The 23,038-nt window shown below is 35.3% G+C and overlaps 1 protein-coding gene across 3 annotated transcripts in view; it reads left to right on the forward strand.

The window, feature by feature from the left end:
* The window catches only part of CACNA1D (calcium voltage-gated channel subunit alpha1 D), a 230,413-nt gene that overhangs the window by 145,459 nt on the left and 61,916 nt on the right, over positions 1-23,038 (forward strand). For 2 of the 3 annotated variants that reach the window (XM_032211814.1, XM_032211815.1), the window contains exons 14-29: positions 1,882-2,002; positions 3,678-3,792; positions 4,730-4,799; positions 5,401-5,470; positions 6,895-7,042; positions 7,485-7,614; positions 9,564-9,623; positions 10,505-10,611; positions 12,307-12,394; positions 13,220-13,327; positions 13,498-13,550; positions 14,077-14,223; positions 14,945-15,146; positions 15,491-15,649; positions 19,279-19,389; positions 22,086-22,169. In XM_032211814.1, coding sequence (XP_032067705.1) covers positions 1,882-2,002; positions 3,678-3,792; positions 4,730-4,799; positions 5,401-5,470; positions 6,895-7,042; positions 7,485-7,614; positions 9,564-9,623; positions 10,505-10,611; positions 12,307-12,394; positions 13,220-13,327; positions 13,498-13,550; positions 14,077-14,223; positions 14,945-15,146; positions 15,491-15,649; positions 19,279-19,389; positions 22,086-22,169 — 1,773 coding nt within the window. Of the gene's footprint in view, positions 1-1,881; positions 2,003-3,677; positions 3,793-4,729; positions 4,800-5,400; positions 5,471-6,894; positions 7,043-7,484; positions 7,615-9,563; positions 9,624-10,504; positions 10,612-12,306; positions 12,395-13,219; positions 13,328-13,497; positions 13,551-14,076; positions 14,224-14,944; positions 15,147-15,490; positions 15,650-19,278; positions 19,390-22,085; positions 22,170-22,496; positions 22,581-23,038 lie in introns of all 3 variants that reach the window. The other variant, XM_032211813.1, reaches the window with a different exon arrangement.

Genomic DNA, 23,038 nt, shown 5'->3' on the forward strand with positions numbered 1-23,038 from the left:
TTTTAATCCAATTTAAAAATTAGCTTTCTTGCCAAGGGCAATTGCTTTGGGACGTAATGATAATGGAGACTCTCATATTTCAGCTCTTCACAATGAAAGGATTAGAAACTTCATCATTATATTTAGCCGGATGTATAATTGTTAGACTTGTTAGTCTGTTAGTCACTGGAGCAAGATAACTCCAAACTTTAATTTAATTAGATTACTTACTTAAAGAAACCATAGTGTAGTTAAAATCAGCCACAATTCAGGATTCAACTTGACTTTTGCAAATCAGTGCTGCACTATGAAAAGTCATTAAAGGAATGACCAACATTTGAAATGGTCACAGAAACCTAAGGGTAACCGATGCACTGACTTCAAAATGGGTACTATTCTATACAGGACTGCAGTATAGCCTCCTCAGCAATCCTGCTTCAGCATTTATATTAGTTTTCAGTTTCCGCCTCCAAAAGCAGATCGTGCAGAGCACATTACATTAATCTAATCAGATGGTGATGAGGGTGTAAATGTTGCCAAAGCATCCTGGTCAAGGTTATATCACAGTTGGCATACCAGCCAGAACTATTCAAAGTCTCCCTTTTATAAGTCTGCTTTCTTCCATGCAACACACATAGCATTCCCGCCATCATTTTTACCCCAGTAACTCTATGGGGAGGGTACACTGAGACTGGGACTGACCCAAAAGGATCTTGTAAGCTTTATAGTAGATAATGTAGTTGCACATAGGTTTTCATGGTCCTCATTCACTTAATCCATCACACTATGTCTCTTAGCCCAGGTTGGCTTTGAGTGATCATGAGTGATCTTACACAAAGACAATGATAAAATATTTCAAGATTTCAAAATCTCACAAATAACTTTTTTAAAAAATGAGGAAAGGTAATTTGGGAATTTTTCTTGAGGTTCTGGCTGTAGCCGGGTCCTGAGGAATATCCTGGCTTAATAGCTTTAGTGTTACGGAACAATTATTAGTAAAATAAACCCAACTTCCAGACTTGCTGTAAAAACTGCTGAGATAATTTATGTAGGGAGTTTTAAAGGCTTAAGATTTGTTACGTTGGTTTTCTATTTTAGGTTGGATTTATTTTGGATCAATTTCTATAATTATCTACTTTGCTATTTCAAAATGTAGATTAGGAATTATATGAATTGAAGCTTTTCATGTCTGAAGGGCAGCAGACTTGGAAAAGACAGCATTAAATAAATGTCAGAAATGTTAGGTTGATGAGTCCCATTTGTATAAGCAAGTGAATATATATACATTTCCTTCCAACATCACACATGGTATATTTTGCAATGTTTAATTAAAAACAACACCTAATCAACCTATAAGCAAATAGGACCAAATCCCAGTCTGGATATCAACATAATTTTGTAATATTTCATTGTGGTTTTTAAGATAATCACAAATCCACAAAGAATAAGAAGTCAAAATTAAAGACCAATGGTGGAAAATTAAAATGATCACATGAGAGTTTGCAATACATAGCAAAAATATATATGTAAGAATATTTAGCATCTTGGGGTTACACTGTCTAACTCCAATTTAACATTTATTTCTCCCCATAAACTCAATGGAATGTTCATCTGCTGCTATCAATATTAATCTGAGATAAACCATTTGAAATATTTATCTCTGTTAACAAAGTTATTTTTTCTTGGAGTATTCTAGGGTATTTAATGGTATTCAAGCAAAAGTATGCCTTAGTTTGCAGAAGAATGAAATAATGCATTCAGAAATAAAGGGTGTCATCAATCTTATAAAATCATTCAAATGTAATTATATAATAGTTTTGCTGATTTGTTTTCCTCTGATGTGAAAGGAGCTATTAATTTTTAAAAAAATGATATGTACTAATTCAGTAATTCATTTTTTAGATTCTAACAGGTGAAGATTGGAATGCTGTTATGTATGATGGCATTATGGCATATGGAGGCCCATCTTCATCGGGAATGGTAGTCTGTATTTACTTCATCATCCTCTTCATCTGTGGTAACTGTATCCTTTCATTTTAAAAACTGCATCCATCCTCCCAAATCATAGAAGGGACATTGAAAGGGAATGTCTGTCTGTCTGTCTGTCTGTCTGTCTGTCTGTCTGTCTGTCTGTCTGTCTATCTATCTATCTATCTATCTATCTATCTATCTATCTATCTATCTATCTATCTATCTATCTATCATCTATCTATCATCTATCTATCTTCCATGTTCTAATTTCAGGTAAATCTCATTAATCCTAACCTCAATTAATATGTTTAGAAGACTGCATTCTTGTCTTCTTATCAGTCATTTATAATTAAGCAGTGGTTAACGTTCTTAAAGGTTTAGAAGAAGGAGCATGGACTTTTTTTAAAAAAAGGCCCAGTGTGCTAAAATCCAAATGGCTCAACAACACTTTTTCTCTTACAATACACAGTATTGTATTTCTCTTCTTATGAATTGTAGATTTAGGAACAAGAAACATGCTACAGCCTATAGTTCCTGAGCATGCTTAACCTGATTGGGCTCCTTCTACTTTTCACATTTTATAGTCCCCACCCCCCACTTTCAACGTGAAAAATGCAAATGAATATTGCTGTTTTGGCTATATAGTGGCCATAACTGAGGCTTAAGTAAGTGCAATATGTTATTGAGAGAGAAACGGAGAAACCTAAAACTCTCCCTCATTGGCCAGTGGACAGAAAGGAAAGGAATCCTTATACTCACATTTTTCTTAATGGAGGAAAAGTCACTCACCACCAGCTGAGATCATCACATATGCTTTGGATTTTGAGTTTATCAAAAATGAGAGAAAAAAATCACTGTTTTTTTCCTTTGGTTCCTAAAGTATTGGATGTTCCCCACAGTGTTGCTTTGCACACAGTAATAGTACTCATTTCAGTGGCATGCAACTGAGTGGAAGTGGAAATCAATAGTTCCACCTATACTGGGCTTGCAACAATAGAGGAATAAGTTGTTGATTGTTTCCCTGTAAATCACTCAGTTATTAGAGCGGTTCTCCTTTATTCTTCTGCCAGTGCAGTTAAAACTGTGCGCTTTATATTCTTTTCTAGGTAAAGCCATGTTCTAGTATTATTGCAATTAGTTCACTGAGCCATATGTTGGCAAGCAATCAGATAGATAAGCCTCTGCAGTAAATTACTATCATTTGTTCAAGAAATTAATAAATTTACAACTTAAAATAATTTTAACAGCAGTAATACAAATTAAAACAAATCTAAAAGTTTCAAAACAAATCTATGAAGGTAGAGTAAATAGATTAAGTACAGGAAATGCAAGAAACGGGTATTTGGATGCAGTTGATGACGACATTCAAAGTAGAAGATGAAAAGGTTAAAGAACAAAAGGCACCGTGATTTGGGTATTTTGTGAATTTGAGGGGCTGTTTCCATGTCAGGGAAGAAAAGCTACTGAGGTGGGGGGAGAGTGCATCAGAACAACAAATTGTCATGAAAATCAACAACTGTTTTATGAATTTTGTAGTTTTATATTCATACTTATATTTAAAAAATAAATAAAAATAAAATGGAAATGTCCTTTTATTCTGGTGTGTGCAAGGAACTTCCAAGTCAAATTGTAAAATAGCTGTCACAATTGGATAGTTACTTTTGAATAACCAACTAACAGGAGAACTTGCATTGATTGTTTAGTATCCTTAAAATGATTTCAATTAGATATCCTGTTAAATGTCTTTTTGGCTATTGCGGTTGATAACCTGGCAGATGCTGAAAGTCTGAACACAGCTCAGAAAGAAGAAGCTGAAGAAAAGGAGAGAAAAAAGAGTGCCAGGTACAAAGAAAATCACACAAAAATTATGCCCATTTTTGTAGTTTTCTTCATTTTCTCTTTTCACTCTTTTCTTTTCTCTTTTGAAAGAGAAAATTTGGATAAGTATAAGTAGGATAGAAAACTGGTGCAAAGTACACTGTATATCCAAGGAATTTATTATTATATTATTTAGAAAAAATATAGGCATAGAAAATGTCTTGCTCCATTCTTTGAAAGAATTTCTAACAAAATTCATCCATATGTGCAAATCTCCAGGGTTTGAATGGTTGTAAAAAACGAGGCACAAACTACAAATAATGTTGCTGCAATTATGTGTTCAGAGATGATGGACACGGTGAGACTATATCTGCTGAATATAACTCTGCGTTGGTGACAAGAAGGGTGTCCGGCCAGTAATCATCAGATCTATTCAGTTGCCCAGACTCCACCTTCCAAGGGATTATGGGGTCATTAAAAGATGATGATTAATATAAGATACGTTTGCCACTTTGAGTTGTTTATAAAAATAATGAAGGTGGGATATAAATAAAGGAGAAAATGTAATCTTCTATTCATGACAATAAAATCTGCATTTGCCTTCACTCTCTATATCGTTTGGTGCACCATATTAATGGTGTGATTGTTATCATGAACTGTATACACATAGTAAAATAGGAAGAGGCATTATTTTATATACTATAATAGTTAAGTTATGAGTACATCTCTGAATGTTTTACTGCACACCCATCTAAGAAATAATAATGGTGAATATCCTAAATCATGCAGGATTATTTAACATAATGCAAAATAAAACAAGGCTGTAGATAAAATTTCATTCTGTCTCTATTTTGCTTCTGCTGTAAATATTATTTTTCCAGTTTTATTACAATTATTAATTGACGATGATTCTGGATTTTTTATCATTTTCCCCATGGTTTTGTTTTTATGGTCCTTGTAGAAAAGAGAGTTTGGATGCTAAAAAGGGGGACAAACCAGAGGGTGAATCAAAGAAGGCCAAGGATACTAAGGTACATAAGATCTGCTGCTCCTTTATAGGGAAGCTCTTCCGCTCAGGAATACACAGATACCCATCTAATCCTAACAACCTTGTCCTCTGCATTGACTCATGCTTATTGGATCACCTTCAGATAAGTCTAGAGGGTAGAATGGATATATGTCACAGCTGGCCCTGATTTCTTCTTAATGCATATTTCAATGAAGATTTGATTCCCATTTACATCCTGATTTTATAGCAACAAGGGTCCTTGGTGGTCTCCAAGCTTTCAAGTAATCTGCCAGATGTTTGCAAGAATATCTTAACAATAATTAAGTGAAAGGGTTTGGTTTGGAAAAAAATTACCAACTGTTTGAGTTAACGAGAGAGATATTAGATTATCTATTTCACATAGTATAGATTCTGTGAGACACTCTGGATTAATATTAATTTCATTCATTTACTTATTCAGGCAGAATTCTTGATTAAAAAAATTATAACATTTGGGCATTTCCAAATGAAAGAAACACAGATGTGGCCTGAAATTAGCCTGAAGTGGCCTGAAATTAGCAAGCTGTACCAGTTTACTCTGCTACTTTCCTCTTTTTGAAATGTTTACTTTTCTGTTACTTGAGGTTACAATCAATGAATATGGAGAAGAACAAGAAGAAGACAAAGATCCGTATCCACCTTGTGATATCCCAGGTACCAGCTCACTTTTACACACTGGCAGAAAGACCTATTGTGTCAAATGTGCCGTAATGCAAAAAAACTCCAATTTCCTTAACACAGTTTTTTTTTAAAAAAGTTTTGCATCAAATATATAACAGTGCTGAATTATAAGATTGTGTAATTTGAATTGTAAATCTAATGTGTACATCACACCCACATACAAACATATAAATATTATCCTGAGGCTTTGCATTGTCACTCTATGAAATCCAAACAGTGTCCATTTGAATGGTGCAATTATTTCCCTCCTTCATTATGGTCCCATACTATTCTGAAGCTGATTTTTAAAAAAGCCTTTTTGAGGGCTGGAGAAATTAAAAAGGGTCTGAAGATATTCTAGCGCTAGTAATCCTTGGTTTACATAATCTTTATAAGCAATCTAATATCTTCTGCATACCTTTAAATTGGATAAAAAATATACAGCCACATATACCATCAAAGGGATTCCTGAAATAATTTCTTCTTCCCCATAGCAAGACCCTTCTTCCTGTTGGATTCAGAAACAAAAGCCAATGACTAAAATATATTTCTGGCTTTTTCTAGCCTTAATTATAGAAGAAAAACATAATATAAGGGCTAGAGTTGGAATGGCATCTGCAGAAGATTTACCAATGGTTAGGAACCATTACATCATCTTTTTACAACTTAATAGTTTTACCAATGAATAGATTTCAAATTGTCATTTAGACCGGCAAGTTATTTAAAATACATTACCATTCCTAAACTCCAAAGAGTGCTGATATTAGCATGTTTCAGTGCCTTCCTAACAGCTATTTTAAGGGCAAATATAAAAGTTCCTGATGAGCTAAGATTGTGCCCTTGTGAAAAAGAACCCACTGAATCTATTATCTGGCACTTCTATATCTTAACCCCCATGCTTGGTGAAGTTCCCAATCAGTTCTGATTGATTTCAGGTACAGCTGCTCCTGTCAGACCAATATGACTCAATTTCTCTGAATATGGAAATTTTTCTGAAGTTGTTTATACATTGTTTTCATGACTTTGATGATATAGGTGGATTTTTTTAAATCTTACTTGAAATAGAAATTGTTCAATTTCTTTCTTGACCTGTTGAATCCAGGTCAGTTGCTCTAATAAAGAATTAAATAATTTTAAACTCGGAACAAGAAAGGAGCAGGTAGCCGAAAAGCTCTGCTGTCAGACAGAAGCTATAGAGAAGCTATAGAGCTAATTTCACATTTTTTCAGCATGACAATGTAATTATACTGTATACTGTTGAGAAGTTCCAGAAATGTTCTTTCATTTAACACACACACACACACACACACACACACACACACACTTAATATATAGATCTTGCTGGCTATTTTGAAAATGGAATTTTCTCAGAATTATGTTTTAATTTACTTTGTAATAAATAAAGTTTCACTATAAAGTAGGTGAAGAGGAAGAAGAGGAAGAGGAAGAAGAGCCAGAAGTACCTGCAGGTCCTCGACCCCGAAGAATATCAGAACTTAATATGAAGGAGAAGATGACACCAATTCCTGAAGGCAGCTCCTTCTTTATTTTCAGCACTACAAACCCGTAAATAACCTTTTAAAGCATATCCCTTGAAATATTTTCCCCCAAATAAAAAGATAACACATAACAACTAAAGTTTCTGCTGATTTGTCTAGTACAAGATTGAACATATAATTAAATATTTTTAACGGAATTTGTTTTCAAATCAAAGTCCTAGCAGGATTGTAAAACATTTGTGTTTAAAATATGCCAAATGAGGATGCTTTAAATGGAAGTGATGCAAATTATGCTTTAATATTATCCAACATATAATAGCTTTACAATAGAATACATGCAGTGTTCTATTACATTTATAGTTTTGCTGAATTATCAAGACAGTTAATAAAGTAACCAATTTCCACATTAGTGATATTCAGATGAGCATTTTTTGCCTTTGTTTATAATTTAGGAGTAATTAACCTGCCAGTCATAACATAATATTCCATTTTCTTTTCTTGTTCTTCAGGATTCGAGTGGGTTGTCATAGATTAATCAATCACCATATTTTTACCAACCTCATTCTTGTCTTCATCATGCTCAGCAGTGCTTCCCTTGCAGCTGAAGACCCTATTCGCAGTCATTCTTTTCGAAATAATGTAAGAAAAAATAGATTTTACAAACAATCTGTATGTATGATCTTCTTAAGTTGTGTCTTTCAAAGCGGACTATGAATAACTCAAAAGATGGCATCATCTAGCTCAGGGGTGTCAAATTCAAGGCCTGGGGGCAGGATCAAGCCCGCAGGGGGCTTAGATCTGGCCCATGGGGCCTCCCTGCAAACAGCGAAGGACTGGCCCATAGTGCTTCTGCCAATGAAAATGGAGCTCGGGAGGCTGTGTGCGGCCCTCTTGAGCTCCATTTTCGCTGGCAGATGGTTGCAGGAGGCTGTTGCAGCCGAAACGGAGATCAGGAGCCCATTTTTGCTGGCAGAGCACTCGGGCCACCACAGGTGCCCCCAACATGAGTGACATCAAGCTGGACACACTCACCCTGGTCCCCTAAGGTCAAACACAACCTTGATGTGGCCCTCAGTGAAATTGAGTTTGACACCCCTGGTCTAGCTGAACTTAGTTGATCCTGTAGGTTGTGCAGGGTAGCCCTGGTTATTGTTTTCAAGCTGTTGAAATTTCCAGAAATGTAGGTTAACATTATTTAATTTAATATTCCTTCAGTCTCCCACAGTAAGATGGCACAAATATAATCCAATATATAGCCTGTCTATAATTTGTGAATTAGCTATGCCTGCTTGGTATGTGTGTGTATGTGTGTGTATGTGTGTGTGTGTGTGTGTGTGTGTTTTAAATTGCATTTGGATTTACTGACACTTTGTATTTCAAGATTCTGAAGAATGAACCCAACCAAACCAGCAATTCTGAGACTTTTAGCTTTCTCAAAGAACTGCTTTATTGAGTACATCATTTTGTCACAGCTAAAAACCAAAGCCAGCTCTGGCAATTTCCTGCACTTTCAATATAATTAAAGAATAGATAGCTCCCTCCCTCCTTGTCACAGATCACATTGTCCAATTAGGTGTTTTAGCTCTCCTTGATAACCTCTTCCAATCTCTGGCTAGAACCTGTTGGGACGACCTTGTTCCCACAAGATAGTAAGTTGTTGATGTCTGGTCAGACATTCCAAGCTCCCCCCGCCTCCAAAGTGTGTCAAGCTGAGAAATGGAGAAAATAGCAACAGGCCCAATCCATTTCGAAGTTGACAGTGTATGGTTTCAATGATTGTTTCTACCTAAAGGCAGAGGCAAGAAATTTACATGGATAAAGCTTACTTTTCTATATTTATAGAATAAGCAATTATGAATATTGAAAATACAGTCAACCTTATTAGTTCTTGGACTATTATATGTACTAGGCTAGGAATTTAAAAAATATCATGACAAACTACTCTCCCCAAAAATAGCATGGATTTGAATTCAACTCAAGGGAGGTTTTATTACCTTAAGTAGTAACTTAAGATACTTATTTCTCTAGTTTCTTAAAATCATTTAATAATTGTTTGGCAATGTCACTTTTTATATAGTTATCCTCTTTCACTTTAAGCATGCCCAGAAATGATAAGATCTGTCCAGTGTCATGATTTCAGAAACATTTTCTTTAAAAAAAAGTCACCATAGCAGCACTAGAGGTGCATACCAAGGAGAAGGGAAAGGATCCTCAGTGTAATCAACATTGAAAAAATTAAAATAATTCCATCCATGTGAAATTATATAATTTTATTGCAAGTAATCATGAAGACGTATACATTTTTATCCGAGGAAGTAAAACTAGTTTTCCTCATGATTCTGTGTGCGTGAATGTGGTTGATCTTTTAAAAAAAAGCTGCATAGCCTTGATTTTGAATGGCGTTTGGAAGTTGGACACTAACTTAGACACCATAAGGAAATCTCAGGCATATAGTAGGCTTGAAAGTTGAAAAACTCCCATAAGAAGACTATTTCTAGAATATATATATAAATATATATCCAAAATTGTAAATTCTAACATGAACGCTTGTAAATCAATGTCTCACTGTGGCCTCTTACGCTTTGCAGATACTTGGTTACTTTGACTATGCTTTCACAGCCATCTTTACTGTGGAAATCCTTTTAAAGGTATTTAAATTGTTCATTGATCCTTGTTAATTCAAACACAACTTTAGCAATAAAGTCTGTTACTTTTTGTTTACCTTCCATATACTTATGCAGATAGGATATCTTTTATTAATGTTTTAATATACTTTTCAAACCTTTGGGTGCAAAGGTTCCTTTTTATCATTACATCAATTTGGCAGTGTATTTTAACCATTTTGTTATTAAAATCTGTCAGAAGAAGGAAAACATAACTCTCTGTGATGGAGAGGAGGAACATGTTATTTTTCATTACTTTTTGTGAAATAGATTTACATAGAGCTAAAAGAGTATATCACTATGTTCTTGCAAAGCACTGTTATGCTTTTCAAGAACATATATCACTATGTTTTTGCAAAGTATATCAGTGTTTTTTCCATATTTTAAGTACAGAAGTATACAACCTTTTTGCAGCCAAAAGATACAGTATCTCTACAAAAAAAGTGGATAGGACCAAAAGAAAAAAAATAGTTATGATGTGATTATTCATGATACATTTTCAGTTTTCTCTTCTATTAAGAGTATAACTTTTTCTGGGGTGAAATACAAGTTGTATAACTGTGTTCTAAGAAACCCTTCTATGTATAAATCTAAAACTAAAATGTTTAGCAGGTGCATTATGTAAGCATGAAAGCTGTTGATAGTGAATATCTGATTGTTTTTGACATGTTGGTATTTAATTTTATTTAGTAATTGAGTGAAGTTTGAAAATGATGCGGTGTAGTATTAGATCAAGATTTCTAGTCTTAACAGAGAGAGACCCCTTTTCTTTGCATTCTGAATGATATAGAAATCAACATACATCCTGTGTAGATATCTTATAAAGAACCTATAAATGATTCAAACTGTAGCTATTATATTTTCAGCTGACCGTGTTTGGAGCCTTCCTTCATAAAGGGTCTTTCTGCAGAAATTATTTTAACTTGCTAGACTTGTTGGTAGTGGGTGTTTCCCTTGTGTCATTTGGCATTCAGTAAGTATTGCTCTTTTTGTTTTTTGCTGTATTCATTTATGACTTGAATATAAACAGTACTATTTCTCCATCGTACTGTACGGAAATGGTCATATCTTGTGGGCTTAGCATCCTGTATCAACCTTGATAGCTAATAGATTATATTCCTTTTCTCTGTATTTTAAGAAAAAGAAGTCATAAGTATTTTGCAATATCTAGAATTCTATTTCAATAACTTACAAATTATAACAATCTAGATGAGTCCAGATTTTTTGACAAATGTTTTAGCCTACCTTTCTATAATCAAACCTACACCTGCATGTATTCATCACTTTCATTGTCCTGTTAGTTATATGATTCCCTATTCTTAGTGTCACAAGCAGACAACATATTTTTCTTTCATATCATTCATTAATTTATATTCTTTACTCTTTCCCCATTTGATATTTCAAATTACAATATTGTGCTTGGTGTGGGACTATAGATGGGCCTATAGATACTAGATCCTAATTTCTACCACCCAGAATGGGTTTCATTAAGCCAGACTTTCAAAAATATTTTTAATAAGACAAAGAATATCACAGTATTCCTTCATAATGGTAAGGATAGAACTGATCAGTAGGGACAGATTTTGACTGGGATAATACTAGGACACCCAATTCTCCATTCTAATGCAAATATATTTGTGGTATTTTGAGAGTAAGGATGGGATTAACTAAGCTTTTGTGTATTTTGTATCATCATACCATGTTAACATGTGATGCTTGGGCTGGTTAAACCATTGTTATATAGGTTTTCCATTTTGATCACATTTATTCAATTGTACTGGATATTGTGGAACTCCTTTGAGAGACAGATAATAGGGATGATTACAACTGTAAAAGAACAGACCAAAAGTAGACCCTCAACTTATAACAGTTTGTTTAGTGATCATTCAAAACACTTATGACTGTTTTTCACACTTGCAACACTGTGGCCACTTGATCAAAATTTAGATTCTTGGCAACTGGTTAATGTTTATGATGCTTGCCATGTCCTGGGGTAATGCAAGTACCTTTTACGACCTTCTGACAAGCAAAGTCAGTGAGGAAGCCTGATTCACTTAACAACCATATTATTAACAACTGCAATGATTTACTTAACAACTGTGGCAAGAAAGGTAATAACATTGGGCAAATTTCATTTAACAACTGTTTCCCTTAGCAACAAAAATTTTGTGCACAGTTGTTGTTAAGTCAAGGACTACCTGTATTGTTGTGATTTTTATTATTACTGTAAGTCATCTATAATGTATAGTCTAAGAAATAAAAATGCAAATATTTTTATTATTGTCTATACATATTACCTAAATAAATATGACAATAGCAAAAATTGAGGAATTTTTTTGTTTCATTTTTTAAGTTTGGTGGGGGAAAATGTGTATCTATTAAAAACCTGGATAGAACCAATTGTGTGCTGCCATATACCTTATTTTATTCATTTTACTTAGGAATTAAGCATTAAGAAATGGCTTACTAACATGTTATCCATTCCAAGAGATTCTTTTGTATCAATTAGATGTAGAACAAAAAAACCCATCAGTATTTTTTCCTGGAAACAAAATAAATTGTAGAATTAATGGGCTATATACATGAGTATTACTTAACTTTATCACATTAATTGAGTAGCATTAAGTCATGTCAAGCTAATGTATTATTTGTTTTACTTTTCATCTAGATCAAGTGCTATATCAGTTGTGAAGATTCTGAGAGTTTTAAGAGTCTTAAGACCATTAAGGGCTATTAACAGAGCAAAAGGACTTAAGGTTTCTATCTGAATTTTCTTTGAAAAGCACATAGTGTCTTTATAAATAAAACTATAGTAATAGTCTAATGTGTCAATTGCCTCAACCTAGATTACCTTAAGAATGCCTGGGGAACCTTTAGATCAAATAAATCCAGAGTTCCATCTGCATCATTTTGAGCTTCATATTTCTCAATTGGTTTTAATGATGCCTTTCTCTGTTTCCAAATATTTTTAACCAATAGGCTTTTTGTCGTATATTCCTGTATTTTCTCTTTCATCTAGATTTCTTCGTAACTCTCATTTCTGAATTCCACTAGTGGTTTGGTTGTACATCTCATCCTATTTCTTGAACTTTAATCCTTGATCATAGCTTATCTAAAGTAGATGTTAATTTTGACTCTACCTAGAAACAAAATCCTTTTTTTCATATCTTTTAGCAATGAAAGTTTGAGATCCTAATTATGTTCCTTGGGAATAAGCCTTGTTCAGCTCAAGTTCGATAGTGTTTGTTTTAGACATATTTAATATTGCATTATTAGTTTCTTTATATGATGTTTATGACTGTTTAATAGTGAGAATGAATTTGTGGAATGTAAAGTGTCTTTTTTCTATTGTGTCCCTATTCTGAGTATAGAAATAGTAAGGTATAATTTAAAATATCAAATGAAACCTTTTATTGATATATTAAAAATCAGGTGCTACTTGTAGTGATTTCATACCAAGTGAAAATTGAACTGATTTTCTTTCTTTCTTTCTTTCTTTCTTTCTTTCTTTCCTTCCTTCCTTCCTTCCTTCCTTCCTTCCTTCCTTCCTTCCTTCCTCCCCCCCCTCTCTTTCTCTACAGCATGTTGTTCAATGTGTCTTTGTTGCCATTCGAACTATCGGTAATATCATGATCGTTACAACTCTACTCCAGTTCATGTTTGCATGTATTGGTGTCCAGCTTTTTAAGGTAAGAACAAGGATGGGAAATCTGGAGCATAGTAAAGCCAAATGATACATTAAAATTGGTCTTGTAAATTATTCCTCGTGAGGCTTGTTGAACTTCTGTGGAGATACTTGAACATTTTTGAAATCGGAATGGTGCTCTAGATTCTATCGCTATGCTTTTTTTATGCACAGGGAAAATTCTATCGATGCACAGATGAAGCAAAGCAAAATCCTGTGGACTGCCGGTAAGAATATTTTCCTATCTGCATTTTTTAGATAGCAAGCAAAAAAAAAAAAAAAAAAAGCTTTTGGGTCTCCAAATGTTGCTGTGAAGCAATATATTTCCTAAGGTTCAGACTTTTGATGGAATATAAATCTTCAAGTATCTAGTAGACCCCAAAGGTGACTGAATGTCTTCAATGGAACTACATCTATGTGGAGGGAAGCATGCAGTGCAGTATCCCATGGTTCTGTCTTGGGTCCAGTATTCTTCAAAATCCTGCTGCTGTCTGAGATTTCTTGTTCTCTTGCAGACCTTTCATTACCCAAACTAGGTAATTTCATCAGTGCTAGTCATATAAACACAATAGAAATGCCACCAAAGGTGGACATATTTCAGTGAGCTATAAGATTCACCATTACTAATTAGGGTTACTGAAACATGCAAAGGATTGTTATATGTGCATTTTAAGAAACATAGAAAGAAATTTTAAAATAATTGTTCAGTTACCCTAGTAACTATCTGCTTTCCCCCCCAACTCATTTCAATAGGGGAATATTTATTGTTTATAAAGATGGAGATATGGACAGTCCAATGGTGAGAGAGAGACAATGGCAGAACAGCGATTTCAACTTTGATAATGTCCTTACTGCTATGATGGCTCTTTTTACTGTTTCTACTTTTGAGGGCTGGCCTGCGTAAGTGTATCATTTACAAAAGAGTTTATTTTGTATTGTTTTGACTAACCTTTTCAGAGGTGATCGATTTCTTTCCAGGAAGGCTATAACTGGGAGTCTTAGAAATACTATTGCCTTGATGTAATGAACATATACCACTTTATAGGTACAATATGTTACAGAGCTATACTATTAATGGAGCAGGGAATATGAACATCTTCTATATTTTAAACAGACTGTAAATAAATATGATGAAAATATCTTCTAGTCCATCACATTTCCATTGTTGATCCTACCACCAAGATGACAGCTCACCTTGCAAATAATACTGAATAGCAATAGCAATAGCAGTAGACTTATATACCGCTTCATAGGCCTTTCAGGCCTCTCTAAGCGGTTTACAGAGAGTCAGCATATTGCCCCCAACAATCTGGGTCCTCATTTTACCCACCTCGGAAGGATGGAAGGCTGAGTCAACCCTGAGCCGGTGAGATTTGAACCGCTGACCTGCTGATCTAGCAGTAGCCTGCAGTGCTGCATTTAACCACTGCGCCACCTTGGCTCAGGTGACCATACTCAATATGCTTTGAATCATACTTTAGTGGCAGGCATCTTGTCCTCTTGTTCCATGACTGGAAAAGGATCTTCCTTCCAAAATATACTGTTGAATATTGAAATCAGAATTAGAAATTGCTGTTTTCGTGATGTTAGAATCCATTGTTCATTTGTCTTTAATATGCAGGCTTCTTTATAAAGCTATAGATTCAAATGGAGAGAACGTAGGACCGGTCTACAATTACAGAGTGGAAATCTCTATTTTTTTCATCATCTACATCATTATTATTGCTTTCTTCATGATGAACATATTCGTTGGCTTTGTCATTGTCACATTCCAAGAACAGGGAGAACAAGAATACAAAAACTGTGAACTTGACAAAAATCAGGTAATGAAACAGCACCTATTTAAAGATTATAATCAAATATTTAATGATTTTCAGAACTCTAATGTTTCCTTCCTTGTCATTACTAAGCAAATTTTGAGCTACAGATCCAAGAGCCAGTTTTAAGCATTGAATTTATCAATTACATTGGGAATACAATCTAGTTCCACTATATGTTTTGAATAGCTCTTTCCTTCTAGCTCTGCCTATGGAATGTAACTATTGATATAATGGAACTATTCACGAATGGATTTGTTTCTGAAATAAAAACTTGAATCACAGACAGATAAGGTTCTAGACAAGATTGCAATTCCTGTTTATGATGTTGATATTTCTACTATTTTCAGCGTCAGTGTGTAGAATATGCTTTGAAAGCCCGGCCGCTGCGTCGATACATTCCCAAAAATCCTTACCAGTACAAATTCTGGTATATGGTGAATTCTACAGTCTTTGAATATATCATGTTTGTCCTCATCATGCTCAACACCCTTTGCTTGGCTATGCAGGTAGGATTAAAACAAGGTGCCACTTTACCTAAGGAAATTGAGTATGGTCATTTTATTTTACAATTAGTTTGTTTCTCTCACTTTATTTAGAATCGTCCTCTATATTAGTTTAGAATTATTTAGAGTTATCCTGCATGTGATTAGCATTTCCTACAGATTTAGAAATACTGCAAGATGGCACAGAGAAACATTTCAGAAAGTACCCTTGTATGCAACAGTGGATTTCATCTGTAGTTTTGGAATTATGTTTTTTTTTTACTAAAATCTTAAGAAAATTACTTTTAATTTTAGTTTTATTATTTACAAGAGCTGTGGTGGCACAGTGGTCAGAATGCAGTTCAAACATCAAAAGCACAATGTCTGCTCTATGGTATATGGAATGAAGAGTGGTGTATACCATTTGCTTGTATCAGCTTCAACTTGTTTCACAGCAAATTGGAAAAAGGGAGAGGCAACAATACTTTTGGCCACATTTATAATTGCCATCAAATTCTCCAGGCCTCCCTATAATTGTTCAGAAAGTCTGTTTCATAAGGGATTTAAAATAAATAAATAAATAAAATACTTCCCAAAAAACTTTCTTGCTTTCATTCTTTAGAATTCAGAATTGGATATTTAATTGAAATGAGAAACCTTTTGCACAAGAACAATGGAAGCAAAATTACAAACCTGAGTAATGAGGACTTTCTAAATTTGCCTATGTAACAGCAATTGCATATATTTAATCCTTGTATATGAAGCAGGCATTTAATACAATACAATACAATAAATACAATACAATAAATACAACACAATACAACACAACACAACACAATAAATACAATACAATACAATAATGCAATACAACACAACACAATACAATACCAGAGTTGGAAGGGACCCTGGAGGTCTTCTAGTCCAACCCCCTGCCTAGGCAGGAAACCCTATACTGTTTCATACAAAGGACTATCCAACATCTTCTTAAAGACTTCCAGTGTTGGGGCATTCACAACTTCTGGAGGCAAGCTGTTCCACTGATTAATTGTTCTAACTGTCAGGAAATTTCTCCTCAGTTCTAAGTTGCTTTTCTCCTTGATTAGTTTCCACCCATTACTTCTTGTTCTACCCTCAGGTGCTTTGGAGAATGGTTTGACTCCCTCTTCTTTGTGGCAACCCCTGAGATATTGGAACACTGCTATCATGTCTCCCCTAGTCCTTCTTTTCATTAAACTAGACATACCCAGTTCCTGCAACCATTCTTCATATGTTTTAGTCTCTTTAGTTCTTGATATGTTTTAGTTCTGTACTTCTTCCCTTCAACTATTCCTTGAACAAATGCTTAATCTTTACACAGTCTGGGTTCATAATTCACACTAAGCTATCATATTGGCTTTAGGGTTAGAGTGTCTGTGAACCTATCAATCAGTGAAGAAGGGGAATGACCACTGAAACGAATATTACAATGTCATAACCCCAAACCTGTACTTTTTCATACTGGTAATCCTTGATTTACAGTATTTCATTTAGTGACTGCTCAATGTTACAACAGCACTGAAAAGGTGACTTATGACCAATTTTCACACTTATGACCATTGCAGCATCCCCATGGTCACATGATCAAAATTCAGACACTTGGAAACTGACTCATGACAGAAACAGTGTTCTAGGATCACATGATCCCCTTTTGCAACCTCCTGACAAGCATGGAAGCCACATTTATTTAACAAATATGTTCCTAATTTAACAATTTCAGTGATTCACTTAACAACTGTGGCAAGAAAGGTCATAAAGCGGGGCAAAACTCACCTAGTAACTGTCTCACTTAGCAACAGAAATGTTGGGCACAATTGTGATGTAAGTGAAAGGCTACCTGTACTTCAGTAGTGGGTTACAACTGGTACGCTCTGGTACAGGCATACCGGTGCCTGCCAGGAGCACCAGGTACCATTCTGGTATGGTGCTCCAGAGGGCCTGCCCGCCCGTGCTCTTTACTGGTATTTGAAGTTTTCTGGGCTTCCGTGTACGCGCATGGAGCATATGGCGCCTGCGTGACGCTCCACGGAGCAGCTGGAGCGTCACGGAGGTGTTGCAGAGTGTCGTGGGCGGTAAGTACCCATGCGCGCGCTGCACACGTTCATTTGCTGGGCGCCCAGCCCCATTGCACCAAACCGGTTGCACTGGGATCCGGAACCCACCAGTGGTGTACTTGTCTGCAATCTTACTGCAGAATGAAAAGGTAGTGCTTATATTGTGATGTCATAGTGCATCCTTTAGTAATTTTGTCTCATCTTGGCTTGCTACAGGCATTAATGAACCCAGCCACTGTGGTTTGTAAGCCATTGCTTATGGATTGGAGTTATAGATGGATCAAGCCACTCTGGCTTATTCCACAAGCCAAAATTAAAAAAAAAAAATGACAGCCACTTGACAGCTTCCAGTTTAACACTGATCAAAGCTAGTCAGTTGCTTTTTACTGATTTTACCTGAATTTACATGCTTTACTGGGCATTGTGTTTTCTTTTGACAAGTAACATGATTTGATTAAAAGAAATCCTGACTTGATATTAAGCTAGCTTTTGAGAATTGCTTAAAAATCTTACTTAAGAGTAAACTTAATTGCATTATCATATTTAATATCATTGATATCATTGATATTGCTATTGGATTTAGAAAAAAGGGTATTTTTAGATAAAGGGAAGGTTGACAATAAACGTTGAGAACAATTATTTCCTAATATTGGGAGAAATAATATCTTGTTATAGGGAACAAAATTTACTTTGATGTCAGTATATTATTTCACAGTAAATTTAGAAAGGGACAACAAATAAATGCTATTTGTAGCTAGGCAATAAGAGACTGCCATGTTTGTTTATTTATTTATATTTAATTTCACTTTTATTATCTCTATATATAAAAGAGTGTGTGCGCATGCGTGTGCACTTGTATGTTCCACCATAACTCTGGAACGCCTCAAGCAATTTCAACCCAATTTGGTATACAGATGACTTACCCTCTGGAAAAAAATACTGTTGGGGTAAGACACCCCTAGCACCCTCACCTAGGGGTGAGTGTTCTGTTAAGATACAGCCTGTTGTGCCTTAAAATGGCTTCTACTGTACTGCTGTAAAATGGCTACTGTACAGTGCAGTGGAGTTGCCATGGTAATGGCTTCACAGTACTTCACAAAGGGGATCACTCTAGTATGGGGAAAAATCCAATATTAGAAATTATGTTTGGTCTGGACATTTCCCCCCTATAAATAAATATCCAGGCAACGCTGGGTTATCAGCTAGTTTTTTATAAATAACTCAAAGTGGCAAACATAGCTAATACACTTTCCTCCTCCTATTTTCCCCACAATAACAACCCTGTGAGGTGGATTGGACTGAGAGAGAATGACCGATCCAAAGCCACACAGCTAGCTTTTGTGCCTAAGGAGGGACCAGAACACACCATTTCCTGGGTTTTAGTCTTTATGCTGCACCTTCCAAACTTTTCCTTGTGAAGTATTAACAACATAGGATTTCATATTAATCTTTTTTAGTACAAGATTTGCATTAGAGTGTTAGAGATGTATTGTTTTGTTTATTTTGATTGCCTGTAAAAATATTTAGTTATATTAATAATTTTCTCATTTGTTTTATTCATAGCACTATGGACAGTCTAAACTTTTTAATGATGCAATGGATATTTTGAATATGGTGTTTACTGCAGTGTTTACTGTTGAAATGGTTCTGAAACTCATTGCATTTAAACCGAAGGTAAGAGATTAAGTAGGATTTAATTAGCACTTCTTTTTTAGTTGCTTGTTTTAATTTGCAAGTATCTATGTTTAAATTAGCACACATAGGTAGGTAAATGTAAGTTTTTCATGGTTAATTATGAGAAATACAGTATCTTCACCAGAAATCTTAAATCTGATAGCAGTGTTTATGCAACTGCAGGAAATAAAATGTAGAAACATTTTTTTTAAAAAAAATATTGCTGGTAATATATAAATAAGGAACATATTAATGTTATAAATCCACTATTTTTTTCTGATAGTTCTAAACATACATTACACTCCCAAACATATTGATGGCATGTTTAACCATTATAGTACTATAACACAAAACAGGCAGTGTCCTTATGTCACACATTTCAGAGATTTTTAAAATATAATTTGGGCAAATAGAAGAGACATATGTTTGTAGGTGGGCAATGACACATTTTGGAAGCAGTGTAGCTTATGAACAGTTTGCAAATAAGCAAATGGACTCCATAAATTTAACGTGACTTCCCCCCCCCAATTCAGTAGTTTAACGTTCTCAGGTATTATTCAGAAATAACAATTTGGATTCAAGCCACCATCAGATTTTTATTTTGGTTATGGATCCAATCTGACCCCAGGCTTTGTAGATGCATAGTCGTTTCTGCCATTCATCATGGAGTCAATTATACTTTGAACTAGGAGTAAAACCATGTCATCTCTCATAACTGATGAAAATCTGGTTTTCCAGTATCCACATGCTGAGTGGAGATGAACCTCCATTAGAAGACAGGCTCTTCCATAGAAGGCCACCTATGGAATCAGAATGTCTGTTGAGCCAAGAGACTCAACTTTGTCAGTAGCTACTTGAACTTAGGAATTCTTTTCCAGATGGGCATGTTCAGTTCACAGAAGTCATCAGGGGTTTAGCCCTGCAACTTACCAATGAGGGAGTGGGGGACAACACCATGCTTTATGCTACAAGCCATCCCACTACTTGTTTTCAAATTTTAAAAAACCTGAATACCATAAATTATTTGCAAAGTTCATGAGGTCGTGAAAACCAAGCATTCTGTAACTAAATATGGAATTATTTTCCCTTGCCATTTTGTATCAGATTTGTGTGCCAAAAAAGAAAAGATACCTAGTAAGTAATTTCATCTTTGGTTATTGCAGTGATGAAGATTATGAGATGTGTGATGCGAGTTTACTTGCTGTGACTTGTCCATATATTGCATTTCCCCCTTTTCCAGAATCATCTCAATTTCTTTTACTTGTGTTCTTATTTGTATTTGCTTGCTTTGCCCCTATACATTGCTGAAAACAATATTGAGCATGGGAAAGGTGTACCTTGATTGATTAATATGTGACATGCAGTTTAAAATTCCAATAATCTTATAATGACTTAGTAAGATGGGGGGATTTTCTGGTTAAGGATTGGCAAGCATTTCCGAGTGCCCAGAGAATTTTATTTTTTAAAAGAGTCATAGAAGCTCATTTAAACTGCCACACTGATCTGTGTGTTGCCCATTAGTTTCATAGTTATCTTTACAATTTCTTACATTGTATGTCAAAGTGACTTTGTTCAATGTTTAATTCATTTTGGGCATTATTAATCATACCCAATATCAGAAGGATCATACTTTAGTGCTAGAATACTTGCTTTCAGGCAGAAGATCTGTAGTTTAATCCTTAGCCCTTCTGAATAGATCTTGAGAATTTTCCCTTTTGGAAACCTTTCAAGACTGCTAGACGAGGTATCAGTTCATATCACATAACTGACTCAAACTGTTTCTACCCAAAGTGCAGCCTTGTAGGATGCTCAGCTACTACAAAACTGTCTTTGAAACTGTTGGCAAATTCCAACTATCCTGGCTGTATTTTAGGTTAAAACTACCCCTTTCTAACCTATGGCTGAGTATAAGTGTTCTCACAGCATACTAATCATTAACTCTACCAATGATGAGTTAAGCATGCCATGTGAACACAGCCAAGGTTTTAAAAAACATACTCTGATGGAAAATGGTCTGGCACTGTGTAAGCCATTGTGATCCTATCTACGTGGTAAGATTTGGAGTGATTCTGTTTAAAACCTAATTCTCCACACAGGGCACTTATTGGACACTACATAGAAGCATGAAATTATATTTAGATTTTAATATTCTCCTCTGAATTGTCCTGCCCACCAGGATTTTACACAGGCAGCCATTCTTCCAGTATATGTTATGAAACATGCATTTGGGCAGTGAAAGGTTACTTGTGAGGGAGGCTTATCAGGTGTCCATGAGTATCCCAACAGTTTAACCTTGAGGTGGCAAACTGATGTCCTCGGGCAACATCAGTTGGGCAGGGCTTGTGGTACTTCTCATCCATAACTATAACTACTTTAGAAGTTGATGTTAATTCATAGTGAAGCCTCATTGGAACAGTGTGGAGTGCAGATATTCTTTGCTCATACTGCCAGTACCCTGTGTCCATATTTACAACATAAACCATCTGCTGCAGAACTCTGTTGGCATATGGCAGTGGTATCATGTCACATATAAGCCTTTCTCTTCAGTAGGCAATATTGTTTATTCTCTTCTCATAAGGCCACAACATTTTTGTTTGACGTAATTTCTGTTTATGAAAAAGTTAAACAGAAGTATGCAAATATTCTGACATTTCATATGTAATTACAAACATTTGCACCCTGCCTGCTCTGTTCAGGGCTATTTTAGTGATGCCTGGAACTCGTTTGACTCCCTCGTCGTTCTTGGCAGCATAGTAGACATCGTTCTCAGTGAAGCCGATGTGAGTATTTCCCGGCAAACACCCGCAATCCTACTGTGCTGTTTTTTTCTCTCTCTCTTTTTCTTTCTCCTTCCCCCAGATCTTTCTTTCTCTCTGTTTTCCCTTCCCCCTTTTATTATGTTATTTGGACAAGTCACAGAACTTTGGATATGTTGTTAACTCCAAATGCAGGACAGACATAATTCATAGTTTGCTTCCCGTTTTCTCAGATTTGAGATGGAAAGATGCAGTACTGGTACATTGTGTTTCTGTGTTATAACACTGTCCTTTTCTTCTCTTTCTTTTCTGTTTCTGTTTTCTCGTGCTACTGAATGCTTGTCCTAACAGCACTATTTCACTGATGCATGGAACACTTTTGATGCCTTAATTGTTGTTGGTAGCGTCGTTGATATTGCTATAACCGAAGTTAATGTAAGTAACCCTATTCTCCCCATACAAAGTAACGGCTGACCATTTAGCATCAGGGTAGAAAAGAGTAGTTGGAAGAGTTATACATCCTTTCGCCTTCTATTAAGAAATGGCTTGTATCAAAACTGGAGTTCTATCATTCGTACAGTATACCTGTAGAATATGCCCCCAAATTAAAACAGGAATCATGAATTCTAGTCACATATTCCTATGACAAAGATTTCTAATGGAAATTGAGATATCACATTCAAAAGACCATATGGTCACAACTGCATGACATAAGTGTCCTCAAGCACAATGAGTGACCTCTTTGATGGGTCACAAGTTGCATAGATCTGATTTATTTTGCTGTCCATGAGATATCTGCATCATTAGCAGAGAGCTATATTTGGGACGGGGGACCAAGTGGAAGAAGGCGAAGAAAATTAGGTTGTACTGCAAAAAGAAAAAAACGATAAAGT

This window comes from Thamnophis elegans, chromosome 2, assembly GCF_009769535.1.
Source record: "Thamnophis elegans isolate rThaEle1 chromosome 2, rThaEle1.pri, whole genome shotgun sequence".
Classification (NCBI taxonomy): Eukaryota; Metazoa; Chordata; class Lepidosauria; order Squamata; family Colubridae; genus Thamnophis; species Thamnophis elegans.